General features: G+C 39.9%; 1 protein-coding gene across 1 annotated transcript in view; it reads left to right on the top strand.

Moving 5' to 3' along the window:
* LOC122803780 (echinoderm microtubule-associated protein-like 5) overlaps positions 1–21,176 on the top strand; it is a 3,919,718-nt gene that overhangs the window by 1,454,572 nt on the left and 2,443,970 nt on the right. The window contains exon 10 of the mRNA XM_044073467.1: positions 5,058–5,270. Within this exon, the coding sequence (XP_043929402.1) occupies positions 5,058–5,270 (213 nt within the window). The remainder of the gene's footprint in view (positions 1–5,057; positions 5,271–21,176) is intronic.

Here is a 21,176-nt window from a genome sequence, read left to right as displayed (position 1 = left end):
AAGTTTGCTTTTGAAAAGTTTTTCATGGTGTTTTTTTTGACCGGGGATGGTGGCAGAATGTGGATATCCAGAGTGATTAGTTTATGGTCAGATCTAACCAGTGAGGGGTTGACCTCCGGTGTGGAACACCGGTCACCCATGTTGATGATGACCAGGTCCAATATGTTGTCACCTCTGGTGGGGGTGTTGACCAGTTGATCCAGGGCATTTGAGTTTATAAATTCTAGGAAATGCTGGGCAAGGGAGTTTGTACTTGAGTAGTTCTCCCAGCTAATGTTGGGTAAATGAAATCACCCAATATCAGGGTGTTTGTTAGGACCTTTATGCTGCCCAGTGTTTCCAGGAATGCGGAGTAGGGGTTCTGGGACATGGTGGGTGATCTGTAGCAAGCTATAATTTGAGTAGCAGTTTTGCCCATTGTTAGTTGCATGTGGATGATCTCTGAAGCATCATGCTGTGCCACTAACCTGGAGGTGTGGGTGTCCTTGATGAATATGGATACTCCCCCGCCTTTTGTATTTCGGTCTGGGTTTTGTGGCCGAAATGTATGGTATGAGTTGTAGCCTGGTAGTGCTTGGATAGTCTCTGGAGCCTTAAACCAGGTTTCTGTTACTGCACATATATCGATTTCCTCCATACTGAGGAGTGCCTCGAGTGCATGCATTTTGAGGATTAGACTTCTGGCATTGAGTAGCATTACCTTCAGTTTTTTGTTACTTGTGCTATTTATGGCTGTGGGTTTGTCTTTTGAGCCTTGCCCAAAAAATGATCTATGGGGGTGGCAAGTGCCTTGGCCAGTATTCAAAAGCCTAAGGGTGACAGGTGCAAGCCATCTCTATCGAAGCAGCATGGCTTGTCGAGCATGTCATCCGAGGCTGACAGACACTGGATCCCCTTTGAATGACACCAGAAGCTTAGCCAATTGTTGAAACTGATCATTTTTCTCCATACCGTGGTATCATTCTTGGTGAGGGCAGGATGCTACTCAGGGTCAGGGTCATACCAGCCTGGGCTACGTGATCAGAGAGCTCCTCCATGTCTCTTTTCATGTAGTCCAGGGAGGTATGGCTCAGGTCATTCACACCAACATGGACAATGACAGAGTCACATTTGTACTTGTTCTGGAGTGACCTGAGTGCTTGTGTTACGTGGCGGATCCTGGCACCCGACAGGCAGCTAACAGTAACCTACTCCTTGTTCAGCCTCGTGAATGGGACATCAGTGTGCCTGACTATAAAGTCACCTATTACTAGTGTGTTGGGTATGTTATTTTGCCATGAGGGCTGTGATTGCGTGGCACACTGGTTTTGTGAAGTATGTGTTTCATGGTTTGTGTTGGGGGGTGGAGGTTGCTTGGATGTCTGCTTTGGAGGTCTCTGTTGCTTTTGCAGATTTTTATTTAGAGCCTCCGAGTATGCCTTTGTGTATTTATGTGTGTGTTTTACCTGTGCTGGTTTCATAGGTCTATGTGAGACTGGTGGTGTGATGCAAGTAATTCCCTTCTCCTCTTGACTGCTTGGTCCAGTCTTGGGTTGAGAGAGCTTAGCCTCCAGTTTGGCTGTATAATTGCATCTCTCACATGTATTAGTGTTTGGTGGAAGGAGGAGAGGGTTATCTGTGTACATGAGGCAATTATAACATTGCCTTAAAATGCCCAGATTCACCAGTTGGACCAGAGAGTACACCTGAAACTGCCCTTTGGACATGCCTGGATAGGTACAATGAACTGTTTTACTGATTGGCTGGTAAAGTCGAATAGATAACCTTGTCCTTCTCTACAGTATGGGGGGGGGGGTCTAGTGCTAAGGTTTATTAGTGCTTGCTATGAGTTTTGAGCAAGTGCTGGGATGAGAAGTGAATGGTTTGAGTGCTTAAGTTGAAAGTTTGTCTAGTTCCAAGGAAAGAATTGAAGAGTAGACTTTGTGGAGCCGGGAATAGTTCTTCCCTAGCTAACCGGCTGTGCCTGGCTTGCAAAACCGCGCAAATGCCAGTTTTATAGCAGGGAAATGAAAGAGATAGAAATTAGCCCAAAATGGCCAATAAACTATTAATTTCTGGGCTGAAACCACTCCTCCAAGGACAGATAGGCTGCTCAAAGCTCCCTGTCTCACAGTGAACAGAGAAACTTCCTTCTGTCCAAGTAAGGCATGAGCCAACACAGAAACTTGTAACACAGCCCTGAATTCAGCACTAACCTGAAAACTAGAATATACTAGCTTAGAATGGAAGGAAAACAAGTATTTTTTTGTATTTTTTTTTTTTTCAGAAAATAAAGCAGATGCAATAAAAAAAAAACACTTTAAATGCACAGAAATGGCTATCACACTTGAGTGTGTAGCCCACAACAGTTAAACAGGTAATTTAAACACAAAAACGACTTTGTTAAAGTGCAGGCAGTAAAATAAGTACAATATGTAGCTGAAACAAGCTTTTTAAATCACAGAAACTCTAGAAAATTGGCGTTTTAGGCAGAATTAGCTAAAGGCAGCAAGAAAATGCAGATAAATGATACTTAATCACTCCAAAGCCTCTCTTTTGTCTCTCTTCTGCTGTAGAACTCTTCAGGGCACCAGGCAGGAGCTTGATGAGCTGTCTACAAGCACAAAAACCTTGCAAACGCAGGTTTTATAGCAGGGAAATGAAAGAGATAGAAATTAGCCCAAAATGGCCAATAAACTACTAATTTCTGTGCTGAAACCACTCCTTCAGGGACAGATAGGCTGCTCAAAGCTCCCTCTCTCACAGTGAACAGAAAAACTTCCTTCTATCCAAGTAAGGTATGGGCAAACACAGAAACTTGGAACACAGACCTGAATTCAGCACTAACCTGAAAACTGGACTATACTAGCTTAGAAAGGCGGGAAAACAAGTATTTTTTTGTGGTTTTGTTTTTTTTTTTTCCAGAAAATAAAGCAGATACAATAAAAAAAAACACTTTAAATGCACAGAAATGGCTGTCACACTTGAGTGTCTAGCCTACAACAGTTAAACAGGTAATTTAAACACAAAAACAACTTTGTTAAAGTGCAGGCAGTAAAATAAGTGCAATATGTAGCTGAAACAAGCTTTTTAAATCACAGAAACTCTAGAAAATCGTTGTGAGCTGAGTACCTCCTGGTATGATGTTATTTGGACATTGTAAACAATGCCTGCTGATTTTAGAAAGAAAAATATTTTTTAATTGAAGGGTTTGGTGAGGTTCTTATCCCACAATGGTTTCATTGCTTTAGTTGTAGAGTGGTGTACATTGCACAGTGTACCGAATGTCCCTGCTTCTGTCAGAAAAACAGAAAAGGCATTAAAAGTCAGAATTTACCAGCGTCTTTATGACATTAAAAAATGTGATGAACACAATGCATTATATAAACACATTAGATCTAATAATGGACACACGTTTAAGTTCTGTATTGGTTTCCATAGGCAGTATTTTGATGACGAAGACAGCCCTTTACTGTTGATTATTTTTGCAAGCATAGAGTAGACACTGATTTTAACAATGGAAAAAACTATAAAGTATTTTAAACTATTATTTAACAAGTACAGTATAAATAATTTAGTTTCACTGTTTTTCTTTTTATACAATTAGATTTTAGGTTTTATACGTATATTTTTTATAACATTGGATGTACAGATCTACATTAAACATATTCAATCACTGTTAGTTCAGGACTAGAAGAGTTTGCCTTTACTTGGAGGCTCATTAGTAAATCAGTAATTTCCTCCATTATTTGAATTAGAGGGGAGGAGTTGCTGGTATATAAGGAAGGCATTGGATTTTCAGGGTTATTCTGAGAAAGTCCCACTGACTGAGATGAATGCGCTAAATGTGTTTTATATTTTATATGTTTTACTTAACATTTGTATATATTTGGTTGACTTGTGTTCCAATAAAATGTTGGTGGTTTGTGTGCTCCTGGTAGCCTGTTTTTATCTTTTGGATAAGTTGATTATGATGCCAAAACTACATCTGAATCATTGATGCCTATGCCAGAATCTAGAGTTGTGTCTTAAGTGTCTCTAGTCCACATACCTTTATTGTTAATGAATAAATAAATAGCCAGGGATCAGCACTGGACTTTCAGGGTTATTCTGAGAAAGTCCCACTGACTGAGATGAATGCGCTAAATGTGTTTTATATTTTATATGTTTTACTTAACATTTGTATATATTTGGTTGACTTGTGTTCCAATAAAATGTTGGTGGTTTGTGTGCTCCTGGTAGCCCGTTTTTATCTTTTGGATAAGTTGATTATGATGCCAAAACTACATCTGAATCATTGAAGCCGATGCCAGTGGTCTAGAGTTGTGTCTAAAGTGTCTCTAGTCCACATACCTTTATTGTTAATGAATAAATAGCCAGGGATCAGCACAAGGATGAATTGGAGTCAGGCTAGTATCTGCATGTGTTGCCTACATGATTTGCATGTAAGAGAAGCAACCAGCAGACTCTATGGGGTATAACATTTAGTTCTTAGTGAAGTGCTACTTAATATGAATGGATGTTTTTAAAATATTTCCTATTTTTCACAGATTGTGGCTAGAGTGGCTATCACCTAAGTGTAAAAGCATATCTAGCCACATTATGTGAAGCTAGGATGTAAACAACACCCATTCAGATTAAATAGCAGTTGGCCAAGTGCTGTCTCAAAATATCCTTGTCTGTGTTCTAAAATAATGATGACCTGCTTTCCCTTCCTGTATGTACCCCCACCTTGGATTTTCCTGTAGACCTTGTGGATCCAGAATAAGCCAGTTCTGGAACCATGCTGTTAAAGATGACAAAAAGATAACAACGTACTAGGAAGATAGACCCTATAAAAGCCTTTATTGCCTATAAGTACAGAGGGCAAATTGAGTACGAGTGAGATTGAACCTTTAGCAGAAATATGTATTTGTGCTTATCTTAGAGGGTTGAATGAGTAAAACCTGTTTTTTAACTTGGTAGCATTGCTCTGATTGAAAATGAGTACAATATACAATGACGTGTATCATGAAAACAAAAAAGTAATAATGAAAAAAAGATTTGTTAACTAAAAATGTATGTTCGTGTACTTTTAGGTGGGAAGGAAGTGACAAATAAGGAAGAACTAAAAGGTGTTCAGTGGGCATCCTGGTCGTGTGTTCTTGGAGCAGAAGTAAATGGAATCTGGCCTAAATACTCAGATGTCAACAACATTAACTCTTTGGATGCCAACTTCGTAAACCATGTGTTAGTGACAGCTGATGATTATGGTGTAGTTAAACTTTTTCGATTTCCATGTTTTAAAAAAGGTAAGATTAATGTGTTATAGTCATAATTACTCCATCCCCACCTGGGTGAGGGTGATTTGGGGAAATATGTTTTATTGTTTCAGTTTAATTTTTTGGAGTATTTTAAATCCTAAGGACAATAAATGGCACCAGAAAGTCAAAATAGATAATAAAGGTTGAACACAGTAAAATGAAAGAGAGAATGACAAGGAAAAGTAGCAGAGAGACATGGCAGCTACCCATAACTGCAAAAAACACTTATCAATATAAATAAATACAAAAAAGTGAAAGAAAATATGAACAAATGTTAAATACGAAAAGCATTTAAGAGTAATAAGGAAACAAGGAACAGAGCACAGGATTGTGCCAAAAAAGAAAACAGAAGGAATCAAAAAAGGGCAGCCTTACTTCCAGATTTCTCAAAAGAGAGAAAATTCCTCAGCTTATTTATGACTAATGATACCATATTTTATCATTCTATATAAGTTTTCCTTTCTGTCTCCAAATGAGCACAGGCTTCCCCTGTCCTCCATTGTAATCATCTGTGATGCTTCTGTTCCTCACCTTTGTTATTGTCTCTCACCTTCATTCTCTTGAGGGCATGTGTGTCTGTGCATGTGTGTGAGAGAGAGAGAGAAAAAGTGTGGTGTGTGTGTGTGTGTGTGTGTGTGTGTGTGTGTGTGTGTGTGTGTGTGTGTGTGTGTGTGTGTGTGTGTGTGTGTGTGTGAACTTCTTTGCTGAAGAATTGTGGTCAGTGATCATCACAGATTTAATGGAAAAGTACACAATGTGAAGTTCTGTCTCGTCGTTCATTCTTACAGATGGGTTCAGAGCCGATCCTTGGCTCCGAGTTGGCCTACTACAAAGCTTGAGGTTTACAGACAGCTCGAGGCCAAGTCTCTATCCCATGATGCACCCAGAGTTACCCCAGATCTAGTTTGCCGCTGCAGTAGATTGGAGGTTCCTTGCACAGCTCAGGCCAGTATAATTCTTTTTCTCAAACTATTTAGGAAAATTATTTTAAAAAAATTGTTCTAAAGATATTTTAGTTAGTTTTGATAATCTTTCATAGTTTCCCTTTGGTGTGCTTTAAAATCATTATATAGGTAGTTAAATAAGTAGTTATTGAATGTGTGTGTTTTTGAATAGTTTAATATTCAGCCCATTTGTTATTTAGGGCTTACTTCTTTATCTTAGCTATAGCTTAAACCTTGCTAATTGTTTGGGTGTGTCTCTTTATAGTACAGTACATTATTTGTATGCTGTATTTTTGAGTATGGCTGACCAGGATAAGGATAAGCATCCTAAGTCAGGATTTAAAAAGTGTCCAAAATGTGAACAGAAAATGTCTGTCATGGATAGTCATGTTAATTGTCTGTATTGCCTTGGAGCCCTGCACTTAACAGCAAAGCTGCTCCATTTGCCATTCTTTTTCATCTAGAGTTCTTCAGGAGTGAAAAAGAAAACTTATTGATAGAGGACTTCTTAAATCATCGTTTTAGGAAGCTTTGAGTGACCAGGGTACAACTAGCAGGTCTTCAAAGTCTTCCAAGGCTTTTGCTTCTTCGGAAGTAAAAAAAAAAAAAAAGAGTCGAGGTCGGCTCCATAGCTCTAGGAGCCGAGTGTCTTGTCTTTTCGGAGCCGGTCCCCAGTCCTGGAACCGGTGTCTGAAGTTCTTAAATCTGCTGTTCTACAGTCAGTACCTCCATCCATCCATTCATCTCGGTCCTCAATTTGCCTGTCCGATTTGGATGTGGATCATGTGGTGCAGAAGTTGCTACAGGCACCAGCATTCACTACATTTTTGTCGGCTCCGACCCATGTGGTTTTGGACCCTAAAATCTGTATTGCCATCGACTTCTTTTCCTCATCCGAGCCATACTAGTCCTTTGGAGCCAGGGGAGTCAGACCTGATGATCACTGAGCCTTCAGAACTGATGCCTGTTCAGTGCCATCGGTTCCATTTACTCAGATTTCCTCTGTGCCGATTGAGGAGTCTATAAGTCAACACTCTCTTGTCAGGTCCGGCGAGGATAGTCGGACCAACATGTCGGTTCCGACTTTGCCTCTCGGGGCCTCAGCTTGGATGAGTTCGGCTCCTACTGCTGGTTCGGAGCCCACTGTGTCAGTGCCGAGGGAATCGGTGGTTTCTTTGGATCCAGTGGCCCCTTCTCATTGGAGCAGTGGTGCCTTCGAAGCCATGAGGAGAGTTATGTCTCCCAAGACATCTATGACTTCAGGTCCGATTACCTCCTCCCCAAAAGTGCCTGTGTCTACTTCTGCCTCACAGATCCTTTCTAAGTGTAGAGACCCTGAGCCTCAGGAAGCCCCATTGGGTGGCCCCTGCTCTTCCGAGACCTTGCCAGAAGTTCCCACTGATGAAGTTCCCAGGAAGAGAATCTGTAAGAGGAAGCATTTAGACTCCCCACAGGAGTCTCTTACATCAGATACCGACAAGGATGAATCAGAAGGATCCCCACGGTCCCCCTTTGAGGATATCTCATTTGCTGAGATATTAGAAATCCTTAGGCAGAGGGGTGATTGGCAGTCCACCAACTCTGCTGAAGATGAGTCGGTTCTCCTGAAGGCTTTCGGGTCTCAACCCTCTACCTCTTGAGTGTTTCCTCCCTTCGATGAGCTCAAGGAGCTGGTCTCACAAAGGGCGTGAGAGTCTCCGGACACCATGGAGCCTGTCCCTAGGAGGCCTAACAAATTTATTTCTGCCCTTCAAGAAAAGTCCTTCCTTACCAAGGCAGTGGCAGTTGATGCCATGGTGGTGGCGGCAGCCACCAAAAAGGAGATGTCGGAAACTTCTTCCTCTATCCATCCTCCTAACAGAGATTCTAGGATCATGGATAGATATGGGAAGTGCACGTACAGTTTAGCGACTTTTGCCATGTGTTCAGTGAACTATCTCATTCATTTTATAAGACTGCAAAGAGAGCTCCTTAAAGAGCTTGGAGATACTCTACAGGGTACAGTAGCTGCAGGAGCTTCTGACAAAGTTGCCTCCCAGCTTGCTAACCTCAATTCCATAGTGAACTCGTCTCTGCATCTCATTTCATATGTAGCTGATGGAACGAGTAGGGCAGTGGGTACAGGAATTGCTCTCAGGACACATTCCTGGATGCGCTTGTGTTCCTTTGTGGAGCCCTTTAAATCATTCTTTGTCAACAGCCCTTTTGATGGGTTGTCCCTTTTCGGGCCCAAAGTTAAGGAAACTTTGACCAGGTGTGAGCAGGAAGGAAAGACTCTGTCTGCCATTGGAGTCCGTTTTTCCACCCCTAATAGACCCTACCCCAAGGGTCAAAAGGGAGGAAGGATGTGGTTCCGAAAAGCCCAAGGAGCCTTTCTGGACCCATGGTGAACCCCTCTCCAGTGGCAGAGGAGGGGGCAATAATGGAAGACGATGCCCTCGCGGCAGAGGGGGTCCGCAAAACCAGGGAGACAGAGACCAGTTCTTTGGGAAGCCCTACCAGCGCTCCTGAAAGGAGGCCCGACTGTCCTACTCTGGAGGCAGTCGGGGGTCGCTTATTTTTGTATCTAGACACCTGGCTCAAAATAACAAATGACAACTGGGTACAAAGTATAGTTTCCAGAGGATATTTCATTCCTTTCGCCACTCCCCCTCCATTCACAACAAAAATCCTGGACGTTCCACCCAGTTACAGGGAACAAGCAACAATAGAGGTCCAAACGTTGCTAAGAAAAAGAGTCATCCAACCAGTCCCAGCAGACCAGACAGGATCCAAAACTTACTCAAGATTCTTTTTAGTTCCAGAAAAGACAGGTGACTGGAGACCTATTTTGGACCTCAGCAGACTAAACAGATCTGTAAAGAAAGAGAAGTTCCGGATGGTCACGCTTCAGTCAATACTTCCCTTTTTAGGGAAAGATAATTGGATGTGCTCGATAGATCCACAGGATGCATACTACCATTTCATACCATATAAAAATAGCAAGACCATCTAGGGATCATCTGCGCTTCCGGCTGGGAGCCAATCATTAACAGTTTCAAGCCCTGCCCTTTGGTCTCACTACAGTCCCCCAGAGTGTTCACCAAATGTATGGCAGTGGTCACGGCTCACCTGAGGCATTTATGATTCCAGGTGTTTCTGTACTTAGACGCTTGGTTCCTCACCGCCACCACCAGGCATCAGCTAATACAAGCCAGGGACACCACTCTTACTTTCTGCAGTCACCTGTGCATTACAGTAAATTCAGAAAAATCTTCCTTGTCGCCATTGCAACACATTGTTTTTATTGGAGCAGAATTGGACACCACCACCACCACCACTTTGAGACTTCCAGCAGAAAGAGTGTTGTTACTTCGTCAGCAGGTCCACAATACCATAAGCTGAAGCACAAACACTATTCCAGTAGAATGTCACGATCCACACTTTATTTACTATTATTAAACACAATTAAAACTCAAAAGTTTAGCGCTTTCATCTACGTACTGTAGACTTCTTCAGAACAATCAATAAATCCAACAGTAGTTCTTAAATACTTTAAAAGCCCGCCAAAATTGTAAAATTAGATCAATTGTCTGAAGGTATCTTAAAGAAATAAATACCCCATTTTAAATGGTCTTTACATGAAACATAAGAATAGATAGCCTTAATCATTGTTCTCAACAATACAAACTGAGTTGCTATCATACTCTAAAAAATCTTATTAAAACAATATTACAAAATATTAATCATTAAAACACACAATATGCTCTAAGTACTTATATTACCATTACCAATATTAATAATAAGTAATATACAATTGCTAAGATTTGCTCTTATAATATCAAGTGAAATTGAAACTTTTAAATAATTTCATACAGAATTTACAGAATATGCAGTTTACTTTAAAAATATGCAGCTTATTTTAAAAAACAGCTTGAATTAGCTGACAGGTACACTGAAAGAAGAGATATATATGATGACAGGGGGCAAGGACAAGATTTTTTAGAGGAAGAGCTTATGTACGAGAGAAATTACAGAGACAACAGGAGGGGAAACAGGGGGAAGCAATTTTGGAAGAAATAGGATGCTCCCTTGCAATAAGTGATGAAGATGAACAGGACATAGTTAGACAAGGGGTTGTAAATATATGGAATGATTTTAAAATTTATAATTATACACCTCTTAGCGTTAATAAAGAACATTTTAAGATATTTTCTAGAGGTATGAAATACATACCTAAGGGTAAATTTGATTATGTAGATGCACTTGTTGAGTTAAAATTGTATACCAGAAAACTAAATTTAAGTTTATTTTTTCATGACAATACTAGCATATATAATAATCCCACAGTATTAAAAAGAAAAAGTAAGTTTATACCACCTATGCATAACACTATAGCCACCTTTGAAAAAGTCATAAGCAAACAAATTTATCAGTTAAAAAACAAGCGCAGTGAAGTGAGTACTTATACAGATTGGGACAAGCGACTTAATGAAGTAATTGACGAAATGCAGGCAGCTAATATTAAAATATTAGTACCAGACAAAGGGGGTGGCATAGTGTTAATGGAAACAACTAAATACAATGGAAAAATATTTGACATCTTGAATAATATAGACCAGTACGATAGGTCATCATTGAATCAAATTAATATAGCTCATAGGCGCATTGATTTATATTTGGAGGAATATCTTTTGGACCACAGAATTGATGAGGTATTATATGAATTCCTTAAGGTACAATTTCCCACCTTAGCCACTATCCGTGGCATACCGAAGGTACATAAGGATATTGTAGATCCTCCATTGAGACCTATAATTTCAGGTACATACAGTAAAAACTTTCCTTATGGGAAAGTTATAGATCAGTGGCTCAAGGGTATATATAATAACCATGAGCATATTATTAAAGACTCATGGGACTTTTTAGGGAAGTTTACACAGGAGCTATGGTACCAGGATGTATTATTTGCTAGTATTGATATAAAGGATTTGTTTTCCTGTATACCTAAGGAGGAGGGTGTCAATAGATTTATGGAAAGCGTACAAGATTACAGTATGTTAAGTGACGATAAAAAACTTTTGATAAATGATTTCATAAATATAGTATTGGATAATAATTTTATCTATTTCGATGGTGAGTACTATAAGCAAAGTAATGGTGTGGCTATGGGGGCAGCTTGTGTTATTGGATTGGGAAAAAGAATTTGTGCTTAACTCACCATGGCATAGATATATGATACTATATGTACGCTATTTGGATGACATCTTCATTCTATGGCGGGGTGAAAAAGAGGAGTTTACCCAGTTTATAGAATATATTAATAATAGTACAACATACCTTAGATTCACATATAAAATTGAAGTTTCAGGTATTAACTATTTAGATGCATATATATATTCTGATGGCCAACAATTCCAGTCTAAGATATTCAGGAAGGAGACTTTTTGTAACAGCTATCTTGAATATAATAGCAATCACCCATATTCCCAGAAAAAGAGTATCATCAAAGGGCAATCCATCAGGGTTGCAAGGATGACTACGGTCAGGCAAGAATTCTTGAATGAAATGCAGTTTGTAAGAAAATTATTTAAGGACAGAGGCTACCCTGAGGACCTGGTTGAGGATGTTACTAGTTATGTTATTAAGGAATGGGGGAAAAAGTATACACCAGTGTTGGGTGTAGGACCATCTAATGTTTCAAATACTGTCAATAAGGGTGCCCACAGAATATTACCTGATGCTAAAAGTTTTCAAAAAGCATGCATAGTAAAGTATGGTAGGCAGGCCAGTCAGGTTAAACAGATTATTGGAAAAAATTGGAACATAATAACTAGTGATGATGGAATCTGTGATAAGCTGGGAACTAAACCTATATTTGTTTATAAAACTGATAGGAACTTACAGAGTATATTTCAAGTAAGAATGAATAATGAATACCATCTGAAATCAAAGCAAGGGAAAGGTGGTACTTCAAAATGTGGTCATTGCAAACAGTGTGGGAATATCAATACACAAGAAAGTATTATACTGGGTAACATTCTACATAGTAAAATTTATTTTAATAAAGGAAATTGTCAAACACAACACTTGATTTACTTGGCAACATGTTCCACCTGTGGTTCATTTTACGTAGGAAAAACTGATAGGAGACTCCGTGAGAGAATTTATGATCATCTTTATTGTATCGTAAAGGACCCCAATAATGCCTTGTCAAAGCACCTTTTGGGGAATCTTAAATGTGGTGGATTTGTGTTTGGCATTTTGGAGGTTATTAGATATAACCCTAGGGGGGGTGATATCAAAGCAATAGTATCTGAAAAAGAAATTAAGTGGCAAATAAGATTGAATGCTGCCATACCCCTGGGTTTAAATGAAGCCATACCTACCAAACCCTTGTTAAGAAATTGAAAAACTGAATAAATAAATTATTAAATAATATTATAAGTAATTTGATTAAACATGATGCATATGTATGTTCCAATATTTGTGAATACATGTTAACAGTCCTGTATATATATTATTATTCATGTACATAGCTGTTTTTTAAAATAAGCTGCATATTTTTAAAGTAAACTGCATATTCTGTAAATTCTGTATGAAATTATTTAAAAGTTTCAATTTCACTTGATATTATAAGAGCAAATCTTAGCAATTGTATATTACTTATTATTAATATTGGTAATGGTAATATAAGTACTTAGAGCATATTGTGTGTTTTAATGATTAATATTTTGTAATATTGTTTTAATAAGATTTTTTAGAGTATGATAGCAACTCAGTTTGTATTGTTGAGAACAATGATTAAGGCTATCTATTCTTATGTTTCATGTAAAGACCATTTAAAATGGGGTATTTGTTTCTTTAAGATACCTTCAGACAATTGATCTAATTTTACAATTTTGGCGGGCTTTTAAAGTATTTAAGAACTACTGTTGGATTTATTGATTGTTCTGAAGAAGTCTACAGTACGTAGATGAAAGCGCTAAACTTTTGAGTTTTAATTGTGTTTAATAATAGTAAATAAAGTGTGGATCGTGACATTCTACTGGAATAGTGTTTGTGCTTCAGCTTATGGTATTGTCGTCATTTCCAGTCATTTTATTATTTAGCAGGTCCACAATATCATATCCAAAGACAAGGCTCCAGCATCAGAAGTGCTAAAATTGTTAGGCATGATGGCAGCTGCAATACTAGCGATACGGTTGGGTCGCATGCGGATTCTACAATGGCTGTTATTCACTCAGTGATCTTGCCAACAGCTCTCAATGTCTCATCTCATAAGGATCACAGACTCATGCAAAAGGATGTTCAGTGGTGGTTGGCCTCTCTTCATGTAACGATAGGTTGTCCTTTTGTCCTACCCCCACCAGTGGCCACAGTGACCACAGACACTTCCCTGATAGGGTGGGGGAGGCATTTTCAGGGAAGAACAGCCCAAGGCAAATGGACCGAACAAGAGACACATCTGCATATCAATGTCCTGGAGATGAGAGCGGTACTTTTGGCGTTGCAGTAGTTCCAGGACTCTCTTCCCCTGGGAACAATTGCGATTCAGACGGACATGTCAGTGGTCTGGTACTTGAACAAGCAAGGAGGAACCAGGTCCTATCCACTTTGTCGCGAGGCCTTAAGAGTATGGCAGTGAGATACATCCACCTTTTCTGTTAGTACCGCACATCCTGAGGAAATCCAATGTGATAGCAGCCAAACTGAGCAGGGCAATTTTGTTGCCTCACGAGTGGGCTGTCAAGAAAGAGATAGCGGAGAGAATTTTCCGCAGATGGGGCCAGCCTTTCTGCAACCTTTTTGCCAACCACATGAACACCAAATGCAGAAGCTACTTTGCCCTGATTCCCCCTCCAGGAGAAACCCCAAGGGACGCAGTCATACACGATTGGCCTCTGAGTCTCCTATATGCATTCCCACCAATTCCCTTGATTCTCAAAGTATTGCAGAAAACAAAAGCCCTGGGATGGACCATCATTCTAATAGCCCCTCACTGGCCTCGTCAGATTTGGTTCCCCTTCCTTCGACTTCATCTGTTGGAAGAGCCTTGGATTCTGGACCCAGTTCCAGATCTTTTGACGCATTTGTCGTGGGCTCTTCATCCCTCTCTTCAGTCCCTGAAACTGACAGCTTGGCTTCTCCAATTTCCAACATAGCCAGGTTCCATAACCTCTCGAATGAAACGCAACACATGTTGCCGTCTTCTCATAAGTCCTCTAGTAGGAAGCTATACCTTAGCAAATGGAGATGATTTTCTATATGGGCTTCTCAAAATGACATTGATCCCTACCAAGCCCATATTTCCTCCATATTAGAGTTTTTGACTATGCTTTTCAATAAAGGAGCTGCAGCAGCAACAGTTCGGGTACAACTTGCCGCTATCTCTAATTTTTACCTTGGCTTTGAAGGATTAAACATAATGTCTCACAAGCTATCTAAAGCCTTTCTCAAAGGGACCTTTCATCTCAGACCACCTGTGAAATCCCCTTATACCCCATGGAATTTAAATTTTATGCTTTCATGTATTATTCTCCCACCTTTCGAACCAGCTTCCTCATGTGATCTAAAATACTTGTCATGGAAGACTATCTTTCTAGTAGCCATCACTTCTGCCCGTAGAGTGTTAGAGCTTCAGGCTTTGTCCATAAAGCCTCCTTATTTGATTTTTCATGCTGACAGAGTGTCTCTGCGAACAAATCCTTCATTTTTACCCAAAGTTTGTACTGAATCTAACCGTAACCAGATCATAGATTTGCCAGTCTTCTTTCCCAATCACACCAACAATTTAGAGTACATGCTGCACAAGTTTGATGTTCATAGACAGCTCTGATTTTACTTGGATAGAACAAAAAGAGTTCAGAAAATCATTTTCACACTCCAGAAAAGGTATGCCAGTGGTAAAAACAACACTGTCTAAATGGTTATCTGACTGTATCATATTTGCTTATTCAACTGCTAATATGCCCTTACAAAACAAAATTAAGGTTCATTCTACCGGAGCAGTATCCACTTCTTCTGCTTTTTCTGCTAGGCTTCCTATAGACAACATTTGTGCAGCAGCCACTTGGTCAAGACCTCATACCTTTATCACTCATTACAAAGTTGACAAGGCCTCCAGGGACAGGGCCTCCTTTGGGTCTACTGTCCTGAAAAACATACTCCCATGAGCCACCCGAGAAAGCTGGTGCTTGGGATGCTACCCATCTGTAAGAATGAACGGCGAGATAGAACAACTTCACATAAAGAAGTTATGTACTCACCATAGTGTTCCATGTGAGTTGTTCATCTCGCTTTCATTCTTACTTCCTACCCTCCTACCCCCTCCAGGGTTTTTCGAGGACCGAGATGCTAGTTTTATCCTGGTTGCTCAATCTTTCTGTAGGTTTTCTCATAAAGAGTGATAAGAATGGCACATGGTATTATTATACGCAGCAAACAACATCTGAGGTAACTCTAGGTGCATCATGGGATAGGGACTTGGCCTCGAGCTGACTGTAAACCTCGAGCTTTGTAGTAGGCTGTCTCGGAGCCGAGGCTCGGCTCCGAACCCATTTGTAAGAATGAAGATGAGATGAACAACTCACATGGAACGTTATGGTGAGTACATAACTTTTTTTTTTGTAATGGACATAGAAATATGAGGTGAAATCAGGGACATTCTTCAAAAATCACAGACAGTTGAGAGGTATGTTGGGGGAAGAAGCTGCATTGCTTTGCACTATATGTAATTTTTTGCATTCATTCATTCAAGCTGTATGAGATATCTATGAGATATCTCTTGTGTAGATAGTCAGTAAAGTAGCTGCAATTGCTTGGTACATGTGTGTGTGTGTGTGTGTGTGTGTGTGTGTGTGTGTGTGTGTGTGTGTGTGTGTGTGTGTGTGGGCATGTGAGGGAGAGAGAGACAGAGTTTGCAACTCTGCATATGTATGTGTGGATGTGTATCTGAGTTTCTGCTATGTATGACAGACTGTCTACCTCTGCATTTGTTAATGTGTGTGAGTGTATATTTGTGTGTGTGTGTGTGTGTCTGTGTATATATATATATATATATATATATATATATATGTATATATATGTATATATATATATATATATATATATATATATATATATATATATATGTATATATATATATATCTATATCTATATATATATATGTGTGTGTGTGTGTGTGTGTAAGTACCTTTGTTGTTGAGGCATGGGGGTGGTAGGTTCAACCATAAAACTGTCGGATTCAACTATTCGCCTTTGCACTTTGGGGCTAGATAGCTCTACACCAAAATCAGTCTGAGAGTCGAGACCCATCAGTGCTGAGGCTTCCACTGTGTCAGAGGACAGGAGGGAACCTACAGAACTGGTGGCTTCTTCAGCCTTCAGTACTTTCCATCGCATACTGCCGATGTTGAGGGAAAAGGTGCTCTCAAGGTCAGCACCATCCAAACCCCAGCATTGATCAGATTATATTTCTCATCCTTCTATCAGACAATGACAGTTGGTCCTACAGGCTTCTCAGGTTTCTTGGTATGTCTTCTCCCAGTCTGATTCTCTACCATCTGATATTCCCCCTCAGACACTTCATAGGAAACATATCTGCAAACAGAAGCACTTGGACTGTTCACCTGAGTCTGTCACCAAAGACACAGACCTGGATGAGGGTGAAGACTCCCCAAGATCCCCATCTTAGGACATCACAGTTGGTGAGATTCTGGAATTGATAAAACAGAGATGGGAGTGGTCCACAGGTAGTCCTTCTCCTGATAAATCTGTGCATCTGGAAGCCTTTGGATCTGGCTCATCTTCCTACTGGGTGGTACTGCCCATTTATCCACTCATTGATTTGATGACTGAACGGGCATAGAATGACCTTGACGGTGCCTATCCCCAAAAAGCCAGACAAAATTCTCTCTACTGCAGACAGGAAACACTGGAGCAAGGGTCCACCAATAGATGCGATGGTTGTAGCAGTGACCTCAAAAAAGGAACAATCTGAAGAGAGTTCCACCATCCTTCCTCCAATATTCAATAGAGAGTCTAGGGTGATGGACCACTTTGGGAAATAGACTTACTCTTCAGTGATCTTTGCTGTCAGGGGGCTAAATTATCTGGCTGATGTCACCAGATTTCAGAAAAACTTGAGGATAGAAATTTTCAAGACTGTCTCAGAGGTATTACTAGCAGATGTCTGCAAGACAGTGGATTCCCAGCTGTCCACCCTCCAATTTTCATCCAGTGTAGCCAAGCGACTGCTGTCAAACACAGCTGATGATACAGTTAGGGCTGCAGTCACCAGCATTTTGATTCAGTGGCATGCCTACATGTGCCTCTGTGACTCTACTGAAAGCTTCAGGATGTCCTTCATTAACATCCACTTTATTCAGACCTAAAGTTAAAGAAATGCTCACCAAGAGTCAGCAGGATGGTAAGACTCTGTATGCAATTGGCACCTGCTTCTCCACATCCCAAAGATCCTACTGTAGGAATCAGCAAGCTGGAAAGAGGATGTGATTCAGGAAATCACAGAACCCTTATTAGGAGACTCCTGGAAATAGACCCCCCCCCCTCATGGCAGAGAAGGAAGCAACAATCACCCCAGAGGCAGGGGTGGACCACAGGATTGGGGTTTTTCATGGAACATTCTCTGAAAATCGTTTTCAAAGTTCATGAGGGATTTTTCAACTGCTGCACTCTGGAGGGAGTTGGCGGATGCTTATCTTTGCATCCACAAGACTAGCAAAACATATCACAGATTCATGAGTGTTACATTTTATGTCCAGACATTATTCTATACCATTTTCCCTGTCCTCTGTCAAGCAGAACAGAGTTCCTGATGACCCATACAGTCAATGGAACTTGCATCTGCAGAGATTTCCACATTGCTAGAAAAAAGAGTTGTCCAACCATTCCCCACTGACCAGATAGAATCCGGAGTCTACTCCTGGTTCTTTTTACTATCCAAAACAACAGGGGACCTCAGGTGCATTCTTGACTTGAGTCATTTGAATCAGTATGTCAAGCAGACAAAATTCTGGATGTTCACACTACAGTCCATTTTATCTTTACTGCCACGGGACAACTGGATGTGCTGTGTAGACCTTAAGGATGCATATTATCACGTGATGATAAAGAGGCATTTGAGGAGGTTTCTCCATTTCCAGGTGGGAGCCAGATATTAGTTCAGAACTCTGCCCTTTGGACTTACCACAGCCCCCCAGGTGATCAGCAAAGTCATAGCAGTGGTAGCAGTGCACATGCACCAACTAAGGATCCACATTTTCCCATACCTTACGATTAGCTCCTCAGAGCTACAACAGACAGTCTCTTATCACATCACCAGGACCTGTTGCTCCAGGTATTGCAGGAGATAGGGATCACTGTCATCATTTCCAAGAGCCAGCTTACACCTTCTAAACAGATAGAATTTAGTGGTTACCACTTGGACACAACCTTACAAATCGCTCAACTTCCAGTGTCTAAAAGCTCTTTCTCTTTGTCTCACTGCCACGCAAGTTCTTCAACAGCCCTGTCCTTCAGCAAGGTTAATATTTTGTAAAAAATCACCATGATATCACAGGTCCACAGAAACCAGGTTTATTAAACAATAGACTTAGCGCTTTCGCCATATTACACATACACATCATCAGAGTCAAAAATACAACATCACAGCCATCTTAAATAGTTTTTAGTCAGGTGACTAAATCAGACAATTAATTTAATTTCATAAGATTAAAACCCCACACACATCTGTTACAAAGACAAAAGAAAAATAAACATCAAAATAATTTCTAATGTCATATACATTGAAATTAAAAATACCCTAAAATGTTGTTAAACCACTTTCTTCAATGGGACTTGACCATTACCAGTGAGTTAAAAAGTAAACTGGATGAGCGACTGATGTTAACGTATAGTAAGGGCAGAAAGTGAAAGGAAATTTTTTGAAAGAACTAACAACAACCAGGATAGATGTTATAATTCATTAATGAACAAATATAATATGTGCAGATGTAGGTATGTACATGAGGGTCAATATGTGGTGATTGAAGGATATTCAAGATCAGTAAGTGCCCAGGTCAGGATAACTGCAATGCAAAAATGATTATTTACATAGCTTTGTGTGGTAGTTGTTCAGCATTCTGTACAGGGAAGATGACTAGAAGGCTTCGGGATAGAATGCCCAAACACCTCAGGGACATTAAAAATAAAAAGACTACCAATGCTTGCACCCACTATGGATCCACATTTGCCCATACCCTACGACTGACTCCTCAGAGCTACAACAGTCTCTTATCACATCACCAGAACCAGTTGCTCTAAGTATTGCAGGAGATAGGGATCACTGTCATCATTTCCAAGAGCCAGCTTACACCTTCTAATCAGATAGAATTTATTGGGTGCCACTTGGACACAACCTTACAAATTGCTCAACTTCCAGTGTCTAAAGCTCTTTCTCTTTGTCTCACAGCCACGCAAATTCTTCAACACCCCTGTCCTTCAGCAAGGTTAATATTTTATAAAAAATCACCATGACATCAATGGTCCACAGAAACCAGGTTTATTAAACACTAGACTTAGTGCTTTCGCCAGATTACACATAGGCATCATCAGAGTCAAAAATACAACATCACAGCCATCTTAAATAGTTTTTAGTCAGCTGACTAAATCAGACAATTAATTTAATTTCATAAGATTAAAACCCCACACACATTTGTTACAAAGACAAAAGAAAAATAAACATCAAAATAATTTCTAATGTCATATACATTGAAATTAAAAATACCCTAAAATGTTGTTAAACCACTTTCTTCAATGGGACTTGACCATTACCAGTGAGTTAAAAAGTAAACTGGATGAGCGACCAATGTTAACGTATAGTAAGGGTAGAAATTTAAAGGAATTTTTTGAAAGAACTAGCAACGACCAGGATAGATGTTATAATTCATTAATGAACAAATATATGTGCAGATATTGTAGGTATGTACATGAGGGTCAATATGTGGTGATTGAAGGATATTCAAGATCAGTAATTGCCCAGGTCAGGATAACTGCAGTGCAAAAATGATTATTTACATAGCTTTGTGTGGTAGTTGTTCAGCATTCTATGTAGGGAAGACTACTTACTTGCGTAAGGCCAAGGTGATCTTCATTACCTCTTTCTGGCCTTGGCAGACATGGTTAACAATCCTTTGCCTTTTTCTAGTGCATCTTACCTGGATACTGGATCAGTATCCAGATCTCTTGTCTCACCCATCTGGAATACCTCTCCCAGATCAGAAATCCATGAAATTAAATGTTTGGTTCCTCCAATTCTAATATTAGCCAGAGGTGCTAGACTTTCCTGATTGGTTATTCACATCTTATCAGCCTCTCAAAAACATGCCACCACCAAGAAGTATTGCAATAAATGGAAAAGGTTTTCTATTTAGCCATCATCCAAAGGTCTAGACCCTTTTCAGCTCCTGTTCCTTCTATTTTAGAATTTTTATCAGACCTTTTTCACAATGGGAACTACTCACCTATCAAAGTGCAGTTGGCAGCCATCTCTAGCTTTCACATAGGCCAGAACAACATGTCTATAGCCTAAATAAAGATTTCTGAAGCCTTTTTAAAGGGAACTTTCCCACTTCTGCCCTCAATCAGAGACATAGCTCCTCCTTGGGACATTACTATCATGTTACAGGTATTGACTTATCCGCCTTTTGAGCCAGCAGCATCAGTGGATTTGAAATTTCAATCTTGGAAAACAATTTTTCTGCTGGCTGTCACTTCAGCTAACCATATATCAGAGTTTCAGGCACTTTCCTGCAAACTTATTTGTATTTTCGTAAGGATAGGGTTTCACTGAGAACTAATGCTTCTTTCCTTCCTAAGGTGACATCTGGTGGTAATCTAAATCAGGCAATAAAGGTGAATACATGCTTCATGTACTGGACATCCATCTCCAGCTCAGGTTTTATCTCCA

Source organism: Protopterus annectens, chromosome 6.part0 (genome assembly GCF_019279795.1).
Source record: "Protopterus annectens isolate FY-2018-M chromosome 6.part0, PAN1.0, whole genome shotgun sequence".
NCBI classification, from domain to species: domain Eukaryota; kingdom Metazoa; phylum Chordata; order Ceratodontiformes; family Protopteridae; genus Protopterus; species Protopterus annectens.
This window is presented reverse-complemented; position numbering and strand designations above follow the sequence as displayed.